We start from the raw sequence: 19,854 nt of genomic DNA, 5'->3' as shown, positions 1-19,854 counted from the left end.
GCCTGCAGTAGGCCGGTGTAGTGGTTGTATCTCCACACCTGAAACATTAAATTACTCTCTGCAGATGCAGACTTACTGTTGCCAACATTTTCTGTCCTATTTTATAATTCCAGAGTTGCTCAAACCAAAGAGTTAGTCACAATCTCCCTTGCAGTGGTATTTATTTAAGTTTATGCTCAGATCAAACATTGTTTCTCTCTTAATGACACAGATACAGTTCTCATGAGTTTACAAGTTCATAACTATCTGTAATTTAACTCTAAATTAAATGTGAGTATGAAGATCCAGCTGCGCTGGGTGGGTCACGTCTCCAGAATGGAGGACCATCGCCTTCCCAAGATCGTGTTATATGGTGAGCTCTCCACCGGCCACTGTGACAGAGGTGCACCAAAGAAAAGGTACAAGGACTGCCTAAAGAAATCTCTTGGTGCCTGCCACATTGACCACCGCCAGTGGGCTGATCTCGCCTCAAACCGTGCATCTTGGCGCCTCACAGTTCGGCGGGCAGCAACCTCCTTTGAAGAAGACCGCAGAGCCCACCTCACTGACCAAAGACAAAGGAGGAAAAACCCAACACCCAACCCCAACCAACCAATTTTCCCTTGCAGCCGCTGCAACCGTGTCTGCCTGTCCCACATCGGACTTGTCAGCCACAATCGAGCCTGCAGCTGACGTGGACTTTTACCCCTTCCATAAATCTTTGTCCGCGAAGCCAAGCCAAAGAAAAGAAGAAAGAAATGTGAGTATTCACCTTTTGAAAATTAGCGTCAGGTTGTGGATTTGTACAGCTGAGAGAAATTTGTCAATAAACAGCAACAAAATCCAAGATCTTCTAACTAAAGAATGGATCCCTGTAGGTACATTCCAAGTAGTATTAACAATTCTGGTCCTAATTGGGCTCTTAATTCTTGTTCCTCAATGATATCAAAGGAATTTGAACTCTATGGTAGATCTGTCAACCATTTCCTTTTGTTTTAAACAGGAAACCCTGCAGATACTGTGATCGTAGTTCAAAAATAACGGTTGGCAAAACTCAGCAGGTCACACAGCAAACATAGGAAGCAAAGGTCTAGAACTCATGTTTCAGGCCTGAGCCCTTTGTTGAGCTATAAGCAGAAAGCCTTTTTGCAGTACTCCTGTTGTAACCTCCTCTACATGGCAGGGAATTGGATACAGACTGGGAGATTGTTGCGTTGAGCATCTTTGTTCAGTCCACTGCAATAATGGGTTATTCCCCCCAACCCCCCCAAAACCAAACATTTCAATTCCCACGCTGATAATGTCTGCTCAAGACCTCATGCTTGCCCAACTGAGTCCAATTGAAAATTGAAGGTGTAACACCTAATATTCAGTCTGGGCACTCTCCAATCAGATGGCATTAACATCGAGCTCTACTTTCTGTTGGGCCCCTCCTTTGTCTCTCTCTTTTCCCATCTGTCTCCTTTTCTCCAGCTGCTCACCCATTCCCTCTCCATTCAGAGATACCCCCTACCCCTATCATTTCTCATCTTTTTTCCTCTTCTGCCATCCCATCCATATCCACCAAGGACTCTTGCCTGTTGATTTTTGTCCTCCTCCCCCTACCCCTTCTTCCTTCCTCCCCACATTTTTATTCAGGTGCCTGCCTGCATTCTGCTCATAGCTTGACAAAGGCCTCAGGCCCAAAACATTCATTATGTAGCCTCGCTTCCTGTGGATTCTGCGTGACCTGTTGTGTTCTCCGGCTTTACTGTGTATTGCATTTCCCATTTCACGTTCCTTCCTTAAATATTGCATTTGGGGATTTAATATTAAGCACCCTATAGGTGTAAAAATTAATCCATACTTGCACTTATCATGGCACGGTGAGCAATAATTAAAGACCAAAAGTATACAGCTGCAGTTACAAGAGAAACAACAGGATTACAGCTGACAAAACAAAAATGGTTTAAACACAAAGGATTATGTCCTGAGATCTGCAACTGTTGAAGATAATGCTCGGTGGTACAGCAGATTCAGCTCCTTTCAACCTAAAATATCACCGTAACAATTAGAATTTTTTTTAAATCAGTTGTTTCCTTTCGAAGTAACAATATTTTAATCTTATCTGTATTCTATAATATTTAAAAGCTCATACTAGCTGCATGGAGAAAGATTTCTTTGAAAAATTGAATTAAAAACTTGATTAATTGGAATTCTTTGCAGAAAAGAGAAACTATTGTATATTTTATCTGCAAAAATTAGGCACAGCTCAGAATTTAGCACTGTAGTTGCTATAATTGAATCCTTCTTACCCCCTCATCCCATCACAGAGCTTCCCCTATATGCAGATATGTGAATGCTGGAAATTTGAAATAAAAGCAGAGAAGTATAGAAGTGCTCACCAGATCAGGCACCATCCTTGGAGGGAAAAATGTAGTTGGTGTTTGTGATTGAAAATCTTTTGTCTGACTTTAATTGATCTGCTGAAGATCTGCTTTATTTTCTGTTTTATTGCAGGCTTTCCCTTATTACTTTCTCTCTGCACCTTCCCCCATCACATTTGCTTAAAAACTGTATCTTCCCTAACTTTCTCCCTTTCTGAAGAAAAGTCATCAATCTTAAAGACCAACTTTGTTTCTACCTTTGTTGTCTGACTTGCACATTTGGTTTTATTTTAATATGGAATTTTGGGCTTTTTGCTGGCCATTCTCTTGGTTGCATCTTCCATTTTTCTCATCTTTGTCATGATAATGAATATGTATGAGATGTACCGGAAGTCACGTGGTATTAGAGAGAGATAAGAACACAAGCAGGAGAACAAAGGAAATGGGAAAATAAAGCCACTGAGAAGTTTACCTGATAAAACTTGTGTTTGATGTTTTATTAACTTCACATTTCGGGCCACAAATGTGACATTGGCAACGAGGATGAAAGAAGCTTGAAGAAAATTAAAGACTAAACAAGATTACAGAGGATTACAGACAACTTCAAGGTGATAAGAATTTTCTCTTTCACTCAGTACTTTTGGGGCTGGAATATTTCCTCATGGCTGGGGCAGACGGTAACTTTCTTACACATAGTGGAATTGCTCATTTTGACCCAACGGGTGATGCAAGCACTGTAAGTGTGAAGTGGAAGGCATGGCTGGAAGAATTTGAATCCTACGCCGACAGTCGTGGCCTATTTTTAGATACCGGTACAGTTGAACAAAAAGTGCAGTGAAGGGCGTTACTTCTTTTCACTGCAGGACCCTCAGTTCGGGAAACATTTAAGACACTTTTGAATACTGGAAGAAAGGATGAGTACCAGAAAGCGGTAGATGCATTAAATGCACACTATGTCGTGACACCCTATACCAACAGTGGAGGAAATACTTCAAGAACTAACTACCAGCAAGGTATTCTCAAAAATTGATCTGAAATGGGGCTATCATCAATTAGAGCTGGATCCAGGTTCCCGAGATATAACAACATTTGTGACTCACTGTGGATTGTATCGTTACAAGAGACTATCATTTGGAATTAATGCAGCTTCAGAGATCTACCAGTATGAAATCCATCGAGTGATTCAAGGCATTCCTGGAGTTGCCAACATTTCTGACGACATCATAGTCCATGCACCAACAAAGGAAGAGCATGACAAACGGTTGAGGCGTGTACTATCTAGACTACAGGAGGCAGGCCTTACCGTGAATGGAAACAAGTACCAGTTCGGTGTGTCAGAAATGGACTTCATGGGACACAGACTTACACGGGAAGGACTAAACCCTGCAGAGGCCAAGGTGAAAGCTATTGCAGAGGCACGTGCACCTCAGAACGCAACAGAGGTGAGGAGTTTCCTGGGATTGGTCAATTTTTGTGCAAAGTTCATTCCTAATTTTGCTACAGTGGCAGAACCACTAAGGAAACTAACCAGGAAAGGTGTACCATTTCATTTTGGATCTGAGCAGAAGAAAGCGTTCACAGCGCTGAAGCAAAGCCCGACAGATGCAAAAACTCTTGGATATTACGATCCGGCGGCATCAACCAAAGTCATAGCGGATGCCAGCCCGGTTGGTTTAGGAGCCGTGTTGGTCTAGATGCATGATGGAGGACCAAGAATCATTGCCTATGCCAGCAGATCGTTATCAGATGTGGAAAGAAGATACTCTCAGACAGAGAAAGAAGCACTCGGGCTTGTATGGGCCTGTGAGAGGTTCCATGCATATTTATACGGCATTGAATTTGAACTCATCACAGATCATAAGCCATTAGAGGTGATCCTAGATACAAACCATGTGCCAGAATAGAGAGATGGGTACTCAGACTACAACCCTACAAATATAAAGTAATCCACATTGCAGGGAAAGCAAACATTGCTGATCCGCTGTCCAGATTGGTGAAGGATGGATGTCCACAATCCAAGTCAGAATTGGGAACAGAAACAGAGAGCTTTGTACGCTTCGTAGCTATTCAGGCGACACCGAAAGCTGTGACTACGAAGGAGGTCTAGAGAGAATCCGAACGTGATCCAGAACTCATAGAAGTAAGAGAATGCATACAGAGTGAACAATGGGACAAGTGTACTCACAAGGCTTACATTCCCATTAGAGACGAACTTTGTTGCATCGGACAGTGTGTATTGAGAGGTTGCAGATTGGTGATACCACAAAGATTGAGACCGAAGATCGTATCCTTCGCGCATGAAGGACACCTAGGCATTGTTGGTACCAAGCAAAACCTCAGGACCAAGGTATGGTGGCCAAGTTGTGATAAAGACGCAGAGAAATTTGTTAAAACTTGTCACGGATGTCAAATCACAAGAAGGAGTAATCCGCCAGAACCGATCCGGAGTACGCAACTCCCGACAGGACCATGGATCGACGTAGCTGTTGATTTTCTTGGACCTTTACCGACGGGTGAATCAATTATGGTAGTGATAGATTACTACAGCAGATACTATGAGTACATGGTGTTGAAGTCCACAACCACTGAAAAAACAATACAAGCGTTAGCAGAGATATTTGCAAGATATGGATTACCTGTTACATTATACTCTGACAATGGTCCACAATTCATTTCAGAGGCATTTGCGGAATACATGAGGACCACAGGTATCCACCATCATAAAGTAACTCCGAAATGGCCGCAAGCCAACGGAGAAGTAGAGAGACAAAATCAGTCCATTGAAAAACGATTGAGGATTGCACACGCAGAAGGACAAAATTGGCGAGAAGCATTGCTATCTTATGTGGCTGTCTATCGAGCAACGCCTCATGCAACCACTGGAAAAAGTCCTGCAGAAGCATTTTTTGGGAGAAAAATCCACACAAAAATGCCAGAAATAAAGGAAATCCGAGACGACCAGGAGATGAGGGACCACGATACTGAAAAGAAAGGTGCAGCAAAGCTGTACACAGATTTGAAACGTGGAGCCAAGTACTCAGACATCATGCCAGGAGATAATGTTCTAGTGAGGCATGAAACTGGTGGTAAGCTAGACACACCTTATTACCATCAACCCTATACTGTCATATCCAGAAGTGGCAGTATGGTGACAGTCAAGTCTCCGACTGGAGTCCTGTATAAGAGAAATGTATCAGGTGTAAAAAGGTACCAGTCCAGAGATACATCGAGCGAAGAGGTTGAAAGGCCAATACGAGATGCTGAAACTGAGAGACCTGATGATGTTCCAGAGGCAGTTACCAGCACTCCTGATGAAGTGACTAGAGCGCCAGAAACACCCGAAGCCGTGGTGAGCAGTATTTCCGACGCTGAGAGTGAACAACCGAGAAGCGACGACAATATCGCAGGCAGGCCGAAACGAAACCGGAAAGTGCCCAAACGATACGAAGACTTTGTGCCATAGTTTTAATAAGAACTTTGGGACAGTATTTAATCTTATATCATAAAGTGCATGTATGAGTGCTGTAGGAAGTAAATTTTATGTAGTTGAGTTATAGTATTACCATTAGTTACAATGTTTGTATGTTTCCGAGGGATATTGGTAAGTGAAGGTAAAGTTTATTTCTGATTAAAGGAGGGATGTCATGATAATGAATATGTATGAGATGTACCGGAAGTCACGTGGTATGAGAGAGAGATAAGAACACAAGCAGGAGAACAAAGGAAATGGGAAAATAAAGCCACTGAGAAGTTTACCTGATAAAACTTGTGTTTGATGTTTTATTAACTTCACATTTCGGGCCACAAATGTGACAATCTTATCTGGCCAAAATGTAATTTGAGTCTCCACATAGAGAAAATGAGGATGTGGAGGAGGTCCATTCTAGTAGAACTTTGCTGAAATCTACAAATCTCAACTGCAAGGATGATGGATTCACTCCCAATTCTGATACTTCAACAATGCTAAAGACATTTTATGATAAGAGGATCCAATTTAATTCCAGAGGTAGTACACTCTTCACATTTCCTCTGTAATTTGCTACCATCGTTATAGACATGAGGTTTATCAATGAAGTTGAGGCAGGTAATGTTGTCTTTATTCTGGCTATCCATCCCATAGGATGATGAGGGTTCCTTACAGTGGGGTTTGATAGGATACTCCACTCCTCAGAAAGGAACAGCATGCACATGAATGGATTTAGGTGAGTAGGGGCTGCACAGGTCAAGAGTCACCGTCTTGACATCCCCTCCCGGATCCAGTGGCATGGGGAGGTCCAAGACAGCTGGGGAAAGATTTGTTGCAGTGAATGGCCAGACCAAGCTACATTGCGAGGGATGCCTTTTCCGCACTTCACTGCACGTACTTGGGAGATGGCCATTGACCTTACAAGAGGGTTTGTCCGCTCTTTCACAGGTCTTGTTTATAGTCCTGCACCAGGCAAGCCTGGTGGGGGTGCCGGTTAGGTTTCCAACCACCGACAGAAAGTCCTGGGTTACCTGGTACCAGCAGCACTGAGACGAGTGACCTGACCATAACATTATAAAGTTGAGCTGAACTAGAAGTTGAATAGTTGATCGGGTTATGGGTAGAAAGATGAAAGACCACCTGAACACTGAAGCTCTCTTCCCAATGAGTTCAAATTGGTTATTTGTAGTTGTTGTTGAATTCGCAATCTCCTTGAATTGATGTGTTAAGTGCAATATTTTGCAATAAATGAAGTAAAATAATAACTTAAATTATAACTTCAACTGACCTGATCTTCTGTGCTCTCACTAGACTGTCTATCCCTCATTATGGATCCTTCTGTATCACTATCTAAGAATGAAAAAACAGAAATTAAATTGGTGTTTTACATTTCTCAGTGATAAGTGTTTCAAACAACATATTGTTTTGTTACAAAATACACAGTATTTCATTGCAAGGCCCTGTCTGCTTAAACTCCCTAACGTCTCCAATGCTTCATATTTGACTTAATAAATATTAGCCTTTTGGCCAATTTTAATGGGTGACTGTAAAAGTGATCTGTTTATCAGCTCTACAGCTATGATGTCCAAATTTTAGTAGCTTTGTGTATGAGAGCATGATGAATTTCAGATTTACCTTGAATTTGAACAAGGTAAATCAAACAAACTCCATTTCATACTTGCCTTCTGCTTCCAGGCACTTTTTCAGCCAGGTTGAGTCAATTTGCAGTGCAGGAACTAAAGCAGTGGTTCTCAACCTTTTTCTTTCCAATCACATACCGCTTTAAATAATCCCTATACCATCGGTGCTCTGTGATTAGTAAGGGATTGCTTAAGGTGGTACCTGAGTGGGAAGGTTGAGAATCACTGTCCGAGACTCAATTGTTACTGAAATATTTTATTGAGAAAAATGGTCATTGGCCCATTTCCTTTGGAGTTATGAAAATGTGCACATAACGAGTCAATTAGGTACAATTAAAACAGTGTTTTCAAACTTTTTCTTTCCACCCACATATCACCTTAAGCAATCCCTTACTAATCACAGAGCACCTATGGCATAGGGAATAATTAAAGTGGTATGTGAGTGGAAAGCAAACTGAACTAGACCCTCTGATGGTAGGGTCAAAAAGCCAGCAGATTGCCAGACTTATTTTGCTGACAATTCTGTGCAACAGCCCAACTTTGAACATAGATCCGCAGTCATTTTCCAACATGCTGTTTTGTGACAAATGCAACCAGGTAGTCATAATTTGCCTGTACTAACAATCCTTCTACATTTTTCACACAAGTATGGAATTATGAAGCCCCATTCAAACAGCTCTGGAGCATCTGCATCCACTGCATTACTAGGAGTGGAGGGGGGAAAGAAAGGTGAGCTGGATCTATTTTTAGTATTGTGAATCTGTGTCACTCTAAAAAAAGTGTTACTCATTTACTTTTTTTCCCCCACATAAATTATATGAGAGCAAATTTTATTCTGTATCTCAGCTTTTTGGGTAGTGATTTGTGAATCTGTTGGTCCAAACTTCCATTACTCAAGTAGCTATAACACTGGGATCACCTGTTTAGAAAATATTTGCACTTAAATTACCAAATATGAAGAAAGGTACCAAAAAAACTGAAAGTTCAATAAAATCTTTTAAAAATGATTTGTCAAGATTTTCTTCTGTACACACCATCAAGTTCAATTAATTTGCCATTTCACTCTTCACAATCACAGTTATGCATTTTCTATTTTATTTCTGTTTCCACCATTTCAACTGTTTTATTATATGGTGAATTTAGGTTCGCAATGCAAATTATTCCCATTATTGGTCATGCTTTGTCCCCAAATCACTATGTCCCCAGTTTATCTCCTTGGTGCCATACTTATGGAGCACAATGAGGTACTTTCATGTACTTGAAGCAAGACCTTCATTTTCCATTCATTTGGGAAAATAGATGATTTGGATTTGATTCTTGGAACCCAGACTTTTTTTTAAAATAGTCCACGTGACTTACTTCTGTTACTTATTTACCATTTAAAGTATAAAACCACGTCCAACATCACATCCAATAAGGATGCCAAAATATTGGTTTAGTGTTCAATTAGAATGGACACATTGGCTCCTCATGCTTTATAAAATGTATTAAATGGAAAAATGTAAGTGAAACACACAAAAAATGTATGTCAAGATCATTAATTTTACAAGAGCAAAAGCAGAGGAGATAGCCTTCTACATAAATATTCATTTTACATAAACTTGGATATGCCAAATGACTGAAAATCATTTGTTTTGATTCTATGGTTGAAGTAACACTTAACAAAGCAACTACAAATTTATGGTGAAAAAATAATGGAAAATAGAAGAAACTGAAGTAGAAGTTGATAAAACAAAAATTCACAACACCTTCAAAATGTGAAGTGAAAAACCAGTTGAGGTTAGTGCAGTCCACAGAAAGTATGGCAGACAGTGGCATGGTTGCTTCAACCAGTTGGACTTGTATGATCTTAGGAAAAACTAGTTAAACACTTCCACAATGTGTTGAGTGTTGTAGACATAGATATATTATTATAAAACATTGCATTATCCAACTTACTTTGATTAATAACACAGGAGATTCACCAGTAACTAAACATAACTAGCCCTTTACTGAAATACATAAGAGATGCTATCTTTTAGTTGATTTCAAATTCCATCTAGTTCTTTAATCTTCTAACCCACACTAATGACAGCTCATTTTACCAGCAATGTACCCCAAGTTACCAATATTCACCCCTGAATCCAGTTATAAAGGTTGGTGGGTCATTCGCAGATAATGATGATCTTACTTTAACGCAGTGGTTCCCAACCTTTTACTTTCCACTCACATACCACTTTAAGTATTCCCTATGCCATAAGTGTTCTGTGATTAGTAAGTGATTGCTTGAGGTGGTATGTAAGTGGGAAGGGAAGGTTGAGAATCACTGCTCCAGACCCAATTATTACTGAAATATTTTGCTTGATATGTGTGAAAAAGAAAAAGTGTATATCATGGCTAACGTGATTTATGGTGTGAAAAATAAAAAATTAAAAAAAATATATTTTGCTTGAGAAAAATTGTCATTGGCCCATTTCCTTTGGAGTTATGAAACTGTGCACATAATGAATCAATCTGGAATAATTAAAACAGTGGTTTTCAAACTTTTTCTTTCCACCACATACCACCTTAAGCAATCCCTTATTAATCACAGAACACTTATGGCATAAGGAATACTTAAAGTGGTATGTGAGTGGAAAGTAAAAGGTTGGGAACCACTGCCAATGACCAATAGTGGTCATTGTATCTTGATCAAGGCTTGATTCTTTCCCTCTTTAAACAAGATTCCAACTATATTCCCATCAGGTGAAGCCTTGTTAAGGTTCTGGAGTTCGGGGGCGTGGCAAGATGGCGTAGGGAACAGACGTGCCTTCCAGACCTCTCCTGACTCTGATTTATTGTTTTGGCTTTAAGTGCCCGTTAAAGTTCTTTTAAAAGTTTATAAATAATAAGAGGTGTTGGATTAGTGCCTAATGGTTTATATGCAAAAAAAGGGTAAAAGAAAACATCAATAGACTGTTAAAAAACTACATTTTCCAAAATTGTCTGAGCCTACTTGTTTACAAGAAGCCAGGACTCAGCGTAGAATGGATCCAGAGGAGGACGTGCAGAGTTCGGCATTGAAGCTTCGTTTTAAGACGGTGAGGCTCTCTGAAGCTTTCAGAACAAGGAGATGGACGGGTGCCAGTGTTTCGCACGGTGGCCAATGTGGGTGTTGTTGCTGAGGCTTTGACAGTTGAATCAGTTGGGGCGCCACCAGCTGGAGAGTTAAAGAGTTATCATTCGACTGCTACAGTGGTGGCGCTGCAAAATGCATCTTCAATTACAACGGTTTTTCCAGACATCAATTCAGTGAAGATGATTAAAGAGATTTGGCTTAAAGATAATCCTGATCTTCAGTCTCCTGGCATTGCTGGGGGGACTTTGAGAGGGATTTTTATACGAAGTCAAACTGCTAGAAAAGATACTAAATTAAGGAAGGGACAGAAGATCCCGTGGTCTCTAAGGAACAGCAAGACCCCATAATGCCTGAATCTACTTCTGTTGAAATTTCTGTTAAGGATCTTGAAGATAAGATATATTCTGTATCGAGTCACTTAGCTAATTTTGTGAACCTGTTTATTTCCAAGATTAATGTGATGGTGGAAGTCATTAATGGAGCTTTTAAGCTTGAAACCATTGAAAGATTTGAAAAGTGTGATCAAGGTTTAGTCGATGCACAGGATCAACTGCAAGATGAAAATAGAATAATTGAAACATTGCAGATCCAAAATAAAAATTTAGCAAAAAAGGTTGATTATTTGGAGAATCAATCTAGACGGAACAACGTGAAAATTGTTGGTTTGCCAGAAGGCATAGAAGGACCAGATCCAAGAAAATTTTTTACTGAATGGATTCCACGAGTGTTAGGACAGGATAAATTCCCTGAAGGTTTAATACTGGAACGTGCTTATAGAGTTTTAAGAAGAAAATCTTTTTCAGGACAGAATCCAAGATCTGTTTTGATCCGTTGTTTAAACTATTGTGACAGAGAGACAATTTTACGTATGGCTATTAGAAATGCCCAGCAAAATAGATCTCCTTTGATGGTTCAGAATAATCCTGTTTTCTTCTATCAAGATTTAAGTCAAGAAATTATGTTTCAACAATGCGAATTTAATTCTGTGAAAGAACGGTTGTGGAAAAAAAGACATAAGGCAACATTCAGGTATTCTGCGGTACTGAAGATTTTTTAGGATGGAAATTAGCCAAAGTTCTTTGACAATCCTAAAGAGGTTATGGACTTTGCTCAGTCTCTATCAATCATGCAGTTTCAGGAACGATGTAGTCCTTCAAGGTTTCCAAAGAGCATAGAGATGTAAGGTGGGATCCAGTTTTTTTTTTTTTTTTAAAAAGAAATGGAAGCAATGGTGACCGAAGTGGTAACGTTGATTTAAAAAAATTAATCTTTTATCTTTTTTTTGAGAAGAGTTTAAATAGTTTAAATAATGATAATAGTTTAATGAAATGGGAGTTGGGAGAGGGAACTGGGTGGGCACTATTTTCCAGAAGTCATCAGCTACCTGTGAGTTATCTCACACCCAATATTTTGGGGGAGTTACCGCTTTGGGCGGTTTAAACAGGAGGAGGTAGTTGTGACCTCCGACCTGTTTTTTTTTCTTTTTAATTTTTGGGTTAAGAAGTGAAGGTTTTTTTTATTATTTTTTTTAATAAATAATAATTTTTTTTTTAAACTCTTTTTGTTTTCTGATTGTAATTGAGAGGGAATTAGGTTTTTTTCTCTCCTTTTTTTTCTCTTTTTTGGGGGGGTTTTCTCTTTTTTCTTTCTTTTTTAAGAGGATGATGTCACAGAAGATAATAAATTGAGGATGTTGAATTAGATGAAGAGGAAGATGAGGAGAAAGGTGATAAGAAGAAAAAGAAGAAAATTAAGTACAAATACATTGAGGGAGAAGAGTTTAATAAAATTAAGTTAATTTCGATAGAGAATTTTGAAGATGTTATAAATGAAGAATATGGAGAATTTTATAAGAGTTTGAACTTTTTTCTTTTTTATATAAGGGGAGGGGAAGGGAATAAAAAGTTTATTTGATTGTTTTTCTAAGGGATGCTTTTGTTCTCTCGATGAATTATAAAGGAAACTTGGTATTAATGGAAATTCTGTATTTATGTATTATTAATTATGATTTTTTTGTATAACATATGTGGTTGATATATGATTTTAATATTTGAACTTAGTTTTAAAGTGGATTTCATTTGTTAAATACATGAATTAAGTTTGATTTAAATATATGTTTATGGGTATTATTTTAGTATTGATATTTTTTTTGTTGTTAGTAATTTTTTTTGTTGTTAAGTTTTATCCTTTTTTTGTAAGTGGGGTTTTTTCTATTTTATTTACAACATTGTTAATTAATTCTTCACTCTTTATTTTGGGGGGAGGGTTGGACTAATTTTAAATTTGATGATTAATGTTGTGTTATAATTATTGGGGGGGTTAATTTGTGTAGTTTAATGATGTAGTATTCTAATTTTTATTATCTTATTTTTTATTATTTCTTTAAATGTAATTTTTATTTTATTCATGTCATAAAATTTTAAATAAAGTTTAAAAAAAAGGTGCTGGAGTTCAAATCTCAGAGCCTACATAGTTCAGTTCTATACATACTAAGAAATTAGCTGTGCAGTTATATTACATCTAATTAAATATATAGCTTTCTCAGACTAGGAAAAAAATATTTGGTTTAGTATATGTACCACAGGAGAAGGTCTCTAAAAATGATAAATGCCGATCATGTGAGCACTCTTCCAATTTCTTCAGGCAAAGAAGCCCTTGATCACAATCTGCATCTGCCTTTTGCTCCCTGTAAACATTATTCATTTCATCCTGGATTGAAGGAAAAGTAAAAACAGAGAAATATAACCAGTACCGGTACCCAGCTATGCAAACAATCTTTTGTACAGAAGTGTAATTCACGAACAAAAATTCCAACAAATTCCATGTCTAGAAGTACAGTGCCAGGAAATAAAAATGGAAATTTAGTTCCAATTCTAGTTTTGTTCACTCCACTGGGAATAGATAATGCTCATAACAAATTGGTGACAGAAAGATGGTCTGTCAGAATTGGTCAAGGACATGTCTGGCTTCTCTGGAAATCAGGCAGCCCACTATTGTAAAGACATGAAATGAGAATCTACTTAGGGTCTGTAGAGCCATGGATTTGGGCTGAGACCAGAAAAGGTGGTGATTAGATGAATAGGCAGTTAGTGGATAATCTCAGCATGACTTGGGGGTGGGGAGGGGGAAAATAATACACATTCACATATACAAAGGGTCCACAGTCTGCTTATTGTATGACTAGTGGACTCATTTCTGGTTTTGTCCTTCGCCAGTGCGGTGGGATGGGCACTGCTCACTGAAATTTGTGCACATATTTGTCTGTCATCCAAGAAAAACCCAAAAAATACCTGGTGGTATGGTGACCAATTTCCAGGTCAATATCTTCAAAACTAAGAGTGTAGTGAAAAGGGGTAAAAGAAATAATACTTCCCAATTTCACTGAAAATAAATTAATGGGAATATTTGTAAGCAGAATATGGATTCTGTTTTACTTCAGTCTGTAGTTCAAATATGAGTGATAATTATCCTTTGATATAACTTATGCATTTTACTTTCCCAAATTCAACCATTCAAATCAGAGCTAAACATATTCAACCTATGCAATCAGAAACCATCCACAATGGGAGTTTACAACAAATTATCAAGGCTCACAAAAAAAATTACTCTTTTCCTGTGAGTTAGCTACTAGCATCACATAACAATTCAAGCCAAATTCAATACCACAAAATGAAAGGTATTACACATTGATGCATTGTTCAATTAAATTGAATTGTTTACTGTTATGTACATTAATTTGCAGTGAAAAGCTTTGTTTTGCATGCTTTCCAGGCAAATCAGCCTGTACAGTGTAAAGTGCAGGGGATAGTGTTATAACAAGACAAAAGTCCAGGATATAGTGTTACATTAAACACAAAGTGTTAAAGAGGAAAGTACAGTTAAACATGGAAGAGCAGCAGCTTTTACTAATGGCAGATCGATTAAAAAGCCTGATTAACAGCAAGATTTAAAAAAATGTTCTTTAATCTGATGGTATTTTTTTTTAATCTACGCTTTACGTTCAGCCAATGGACAAATTAGATCTTGATATTAGAGTTAGACCAATAAGTTTGCACAAAACAAGCAACCTCAGTTGGTATCCAGTCAGATTACAGAAAACTTGGGCTTCCACATTGGTCATTTATGTAAGTTAATGGATAAGATTATGAAAAAAGTAAATTTAAATTTGTAGCTAGTTACAAGGCTACAAATGTAAAATTCTTAGAATAATTAATTATTCTGCTTTTCCACACATTTAGACTTCAAGGCAGGAATGAGGATAAAGTAATGGGAAATTTCTCCCCCTTCTCATCAAACAATTTCGGGGAAAAAAAATTTTAGGGGAGGGGGGGAATTTCCAAGTAACTTGTCCACATTCCTGCCTTGAAGTCTACATGTGTGGCAAAGCAGAATAAAAAGCATTAGTTTTAAGATACAATGTTCAAATTACTCAATGCACATGCAATAAAACAGTCCACGATCTGCTTGCAAACATTCTCAAAGTTTACACATTTTCATTGATAAGTCTAACATGTGAAATGGAAATACCATGGGCAAAAAAAAAGACAAATTTGCTACTTAAAATTGGCCTATGTTTCTGCAATAAAGTCTAATTGGTCTTACCTGGAATAGTTCTGAAGATACACTGAAGGTTTCATTTGTAACTGACAGTTCCTCCTTTGTGATACTTATCGAACTGCTGTCTAAAGGAGAAATACTGTCAAAGCAATACTGACTGGAGTTAGATTCCTTTCTTTCCAAGTTGTCCATTTTGCGATTCCACATTTGAACTTTTTGATTATTCATTCCCAACTGCAGAAAGATTTCTACAAAAGTATCATAGTTGTGAATAACAAATTCAATTTCTGCAAAATTTCTTCCAAATTATTTTACATGCCTCAGTTACATAAACAATTATCCAATAATCTGTCCTTCCTCCAAATGCCTGTCTTAAGTTTCCCCTTGACAAATATTTAAATGATGAAGTTCAAAGCACATCTTTGAGTCCTTGTCACTCACCTTCATGAGCTCCACATTTCTTGTTCATTTCTTTCTAATGCATTGATTATTTTAGAAAATCATGGTATGTCCTGTGGGAAATTTTGAGACAGCCACTAAGAACATTTAAATAAAAATGGCATCAATTTGTGCCTGGCAAGGAGAAAGCACAATTGAGGTTACAATTTGATTAAATTGATCTTGTTGAACTGCAGAATAGGCTAAAGGCTGAGTGGCCAACGTATAAGGTGGAGAAGAACATAATGGAAATAAAGCAAAAGTATTATGAGCTAGGAGAAAAAACACACAAAATATTATCCTGGCAACATAAAACAGAACAAGCTAAAAGAACTGTATTGGCATCAAGGAAAAAGGACAAACAAATTACATATAATCCAATGAAGATTGATGAGAACTTTAAGGAATTTTATGAACAATTACATCAAACTGAGAACAAGGGGAAAGAAGACAAAATAGAAGAATTTTTAGCTGAAATTGAACTGCCGAAATTGCAAGAAGAGGAGCAAAACAAGCTGATAAAACCATTTGAAATAGAGGAAATACAGGATATATTAAAAAAGCTGCTGAACAATAAAATGTCTCGAGAGGATGGATTCCCAATAGAATTCTATAAAACATTTAAAGAGTTATTAATTCCTCCTCTCCTGGAAGTAATGAACCAGATAGAAGAAACACAAAACTTGCCAGATTCATCTAAGACAGCAATAATTACAGCAATACCAAAGATGGGGAAGGATCCACTAACACCAGCATCATATAGACCAACATCTCTACTTAATTCAGATAATAAGATAATAGCAAAACTATTAGCAAACAGATTAGCCAATTGTGTACCAAAAATAGTAAAACAAGATCAAACTGGATTTATTAAAAGACGAACAGCAGATAATGTCTGTCAATTTATTAATTTAATTCATGTAGTTCAAGGAAATAAGATAACAGAGGCAGTTGCTTTAGATGCAGAAAAAGCCTCTGACAGGGTAGAATGGAATTATTTATTCAAATTATTACAGAGGTTCAACCTACCAGAAAAATATATTAATTGGATTAAAGCATTATATAATGGACCATTGGCGAAGGTGACAGTAAATGGATATGTATCGAACCAATTTAAATTAAGTAGGTCAACTAGGCAGGGATGTCCACTATCTCCCTCACTGTTCGCTTTAGCAATAGAACCATTGGCAAAACTGATAAGAACAGAAAATAAAATAAAAGGGATTAAAAATAAAGGAGTATAATATCAGTTTATTTGCTGATGACATCATTGTATACTTAACAGAACCAGAAATATCAATAAATGAACTACATAAGAAATTGAAGGAATATGGAGAAATATCGGGGCACAAGATCAATGCAAATCAATAAAGGTGAAGGGATGCCAATGAGTAATGCGGATTATACAGAATTTAAAAAAAGAATCACCATTTAAATGGCAAACACAAGCAATCCGATACCTAGGTATTAGATTAGACAATAATTTAAGCCACCTATACAAATTAAATTATCAGCCATTAATGAAGAAATTACAGGAAGACTTAGAACATTGGAAAGAATTACCACTAACATTGATAGGGAGGGTAAATTGCATTAAAATGAATGTCTTCCCAAGGATACAATATTTATTTCAATCGTTACCAATTCCCTTAACAGAGAAATTCTTCAATGAACTAAAGAGAATAATAAGGAAATTCTTATGGAAAGGGGAGGAAACCAAGGATAGCGTTAGATAAATTAACAGAGTGATACAAACAAGGTGGTTTGCAGTTACCAAACTTAAAAAATTATTATAAAGCAGCACAATTAAGGTGTTCATCAGATTTTTATCAGACAAGGGAAAAACCAGATTGGACTAAGATAGAACTAGATAAAATAGGTGAGAAGGTACTAGAACATATACTTTATAAGTGGGATGAAAAGCTGGGCAATATAAAAGCTCACCAGTACTGCATCACTTACTCAATATATGGAACCAACTACCAAAATTATTATTGACGCAAAATCAACTAATTGCTTTTACAATAGATAACCTTTCCTTTAGAGAATGGGAGAGAAAAGGAATTAAAAGAATAGAAAACTTTTTTGGGAAATAATTTATTAATATTTGAACAAATGAAGTACAAATATGGTATAATTCATGGTACAATGTTTGCGTATCATCAACTGAAAGCCTACTTAAAGGATAAATTGGGAAACAGACTGAGATTTCCAGAAGGAAACAGCTTTGAATATGTGATTACAGAAACAATGATAATAAAAAGATTTATAATGAACATGTACATCAAGCTGCAATAGAAGGAAAATGATGAAATAAGCTATAAACCCAAACAAAAGTGGGAAAAAGATTTAAACATAAAAATAAAAAATGAAATATGGGAAAAGTTATGCTCTGAAACTATGAAGAATATAATAAACACAAGGTTACACATGATACAGTATAATTGGCTACATAGGTTATATATCACGCCCCAAAAGTTTTAAAAAAAAAAATGGGTTCCAACATTATCAGATAGATGTTTTCGCTGTCAGAAGGAAATGGGAACCACAGTACATGCAATTTGTGCATGTGAGAAAGTGAAAAAGTTTTGGGAAGATTTAAATCAGGTATTAAATAAAATCACAAAAAGCAACATACCAAAAAATCCAGAGATCTTTCTTCTAAGTAATATAAAAAATAAATAATTAGGCCTCAAACTGGATGAAGGCAAAAAATATTTATGATAGCCTTAGCTGTAGCAAAAAAAATGTATAATATCAACTTGGAAATCAGAAGAGAACCTGAGAGTACAGCAATGGTACATAGAAATGAATAAATGTATTCCATTGGAAAAAATAACATATAATTTAAAAAATAAAGTCACATTATTTGAACAAATTTGGGAGCCATACACAGAACATAAAAGAGAAGGCTTGCCTCGGACCTCCACCCCCTAAAATAATAAGACAAAATGAACTGATCCAGTGTGTAAAAGTAGATGACACATTTTTCTTGTTTATTTTCATTGTGTGATGACATTGTTTAATGGTTTTATTGCATTGTATATGTTGAATGTTTATTAGTTTTGGAGGGGGATGGAAGGTAGGAGGAAAAAAGGGGAGAAAATGCCACTGTGTATATTTAAGAGGGAAATGTTTGTATGTATTTTGGTTGATATGGTTCACAGTGTGAAAAATTTTCAAAAATTTTTTAAAAAGGCTGAGTGGCCAACTTGTGCTCCTAATTTGCTATTTTGTGTCTGCTGACTGAAGGTTAAACAATTTTGTTTTGTTAGCAATTATTGCCTGACTCAGTGTAGTTGCATTCTCATGTTAATTATTCAAGTAAAAAATTCTGATTTTTTTTTGAGTCATTGCAAATTTTCTTTCATTGCTGCTATTCAAAATTTCCTTGTGTTGTGCACTACATTCCACTATTACAATCCGCAGGAATAGAATTACAAGATAAACACCTCACTGCTGTAACTTATAAGGAAAACCTCACATACTTTGAGTGCGTCTTAAAGGCAAACCACAATAGTTTGGAAAATAATGCCTGCCATACACAATATGAAAGAAGCATAGTAAATATACAAAAGAATTTTTTTTCTGCTCACCACTGGGGCTGCCAAAAGTAAGATTGAATAGGAAATATGTAGTGCCCTCCATAATGTTTAGGACAAAGACATCTCCTTTATTTGTCCATGATCCAGTTTTAAATTTGTAATCAAACAATTCACATGTGATTAGAGTGCACGTTCCAGAATTTATTCAAGGTTATTTGTATACACTTTGGTTTGATCATGTAGAAAGTACTGCACCTTTTATATGTGTGTGTGTATATATAGTCCCCTCATTTCAGGGCACCATAATATTTGGTATGTATATGGTATGTATATTAAAGTAGTTGTGTTTAGTACTTTTTTGCATATTGTTATGAACCGTGTGTAACGAGAAGCAATAGGCAATGAACCAGACAGTGTTTAATTTTAAAACACTAATTTTATTTCCAACTCTTAAACTATTGTTTTAACTTTTAAGCTATGCTTAACACAAAATCTTTCCCCAGCTATACACAGGTTTCTAGTGTATGTATGTGTGATAAAACCCAAACCATTAAAGTCCAGGGTGAAATCTAGAGAGTAACTTCAAATTTCAGTCTTTTAAATTCAGGGTTGAAGTTTAGACCTTTGAAATTTGATGCCCAGAATTAAAGTTGAACTGATGGGAAGACTGGAGTTGTGCCTGCAACATGTGATGTATCTGTGTTCCTTGGGAGGCTTCTTAAATAACTTGGAAATACAAGATTCAAATAACAGAAAAGACTTTTCT

At 36.8% G+C, this 19,854-nt stretch overlaps 1 protein-coding gene across 8 annotated transcripts in view; it reads right to left on the bottom strand.

The window, feature by feature from the left end:
- LOC138755247 (cancer-associated gene 1 protein-like) overlaps positions 1 to 19,854 on the bottom strand; it is a 107,836-nt gene that overhangs the window by 71,430 nt on the left and 16,552 nt on the right. For 5 of the 8 annotated variants that reach the window (XM_069920869.1, XM_069920872.1, XM_069920871.1 and 2 more), the window contains 3 exons: positions 15,151 to 15,353; positions 13,128 to 13,257; positions 7,100 to 7,161 (listed from right to left, as the gene is read on the bottom strand). In XM_069920869.1, the coding sequence (XP_069776970.1) occupies positions 7,100 to 7,161; positions 13,128 to 13,257; positions 15,151 to 15,353 (395 nt within the window). Of the gene's footprint in view, positions 1 to 7,099; positions 7,162 to 13,127; positions 13,258 to 15,150; positions 15,354 to 15,546; positions 15,618 to 19,854 lie in introns of all 8 variants that reach the window. The other 3 variants (XM_069920873.1, XM_069920876.1, XM_069920874.1) reach the window with 3 other exon arrangements.

The sequence above is a fragment of the Narcine bancroftii genome, chromosome 2 (genome assembly GCF_036971445.1).
Source record: "Narcine bancroftii isolate sNarBan1 chromosome 2, sNarBan1.hap1, whole genome shotgun sequence".
In the NCBI taxonomy this organism is placed as follows: domain Eukaryota; kingdom Metazoa; phylum Chordata; class Chondrichthyes; order Torpediniformes; family Narcinidae; genus Narcine; species Narcine bancroftii.
The sequence above is the reverse complement of the archived record's forward strand: the minus strand, read 5'-3'. Positions and strand labels throughout refer to the sequence as shown.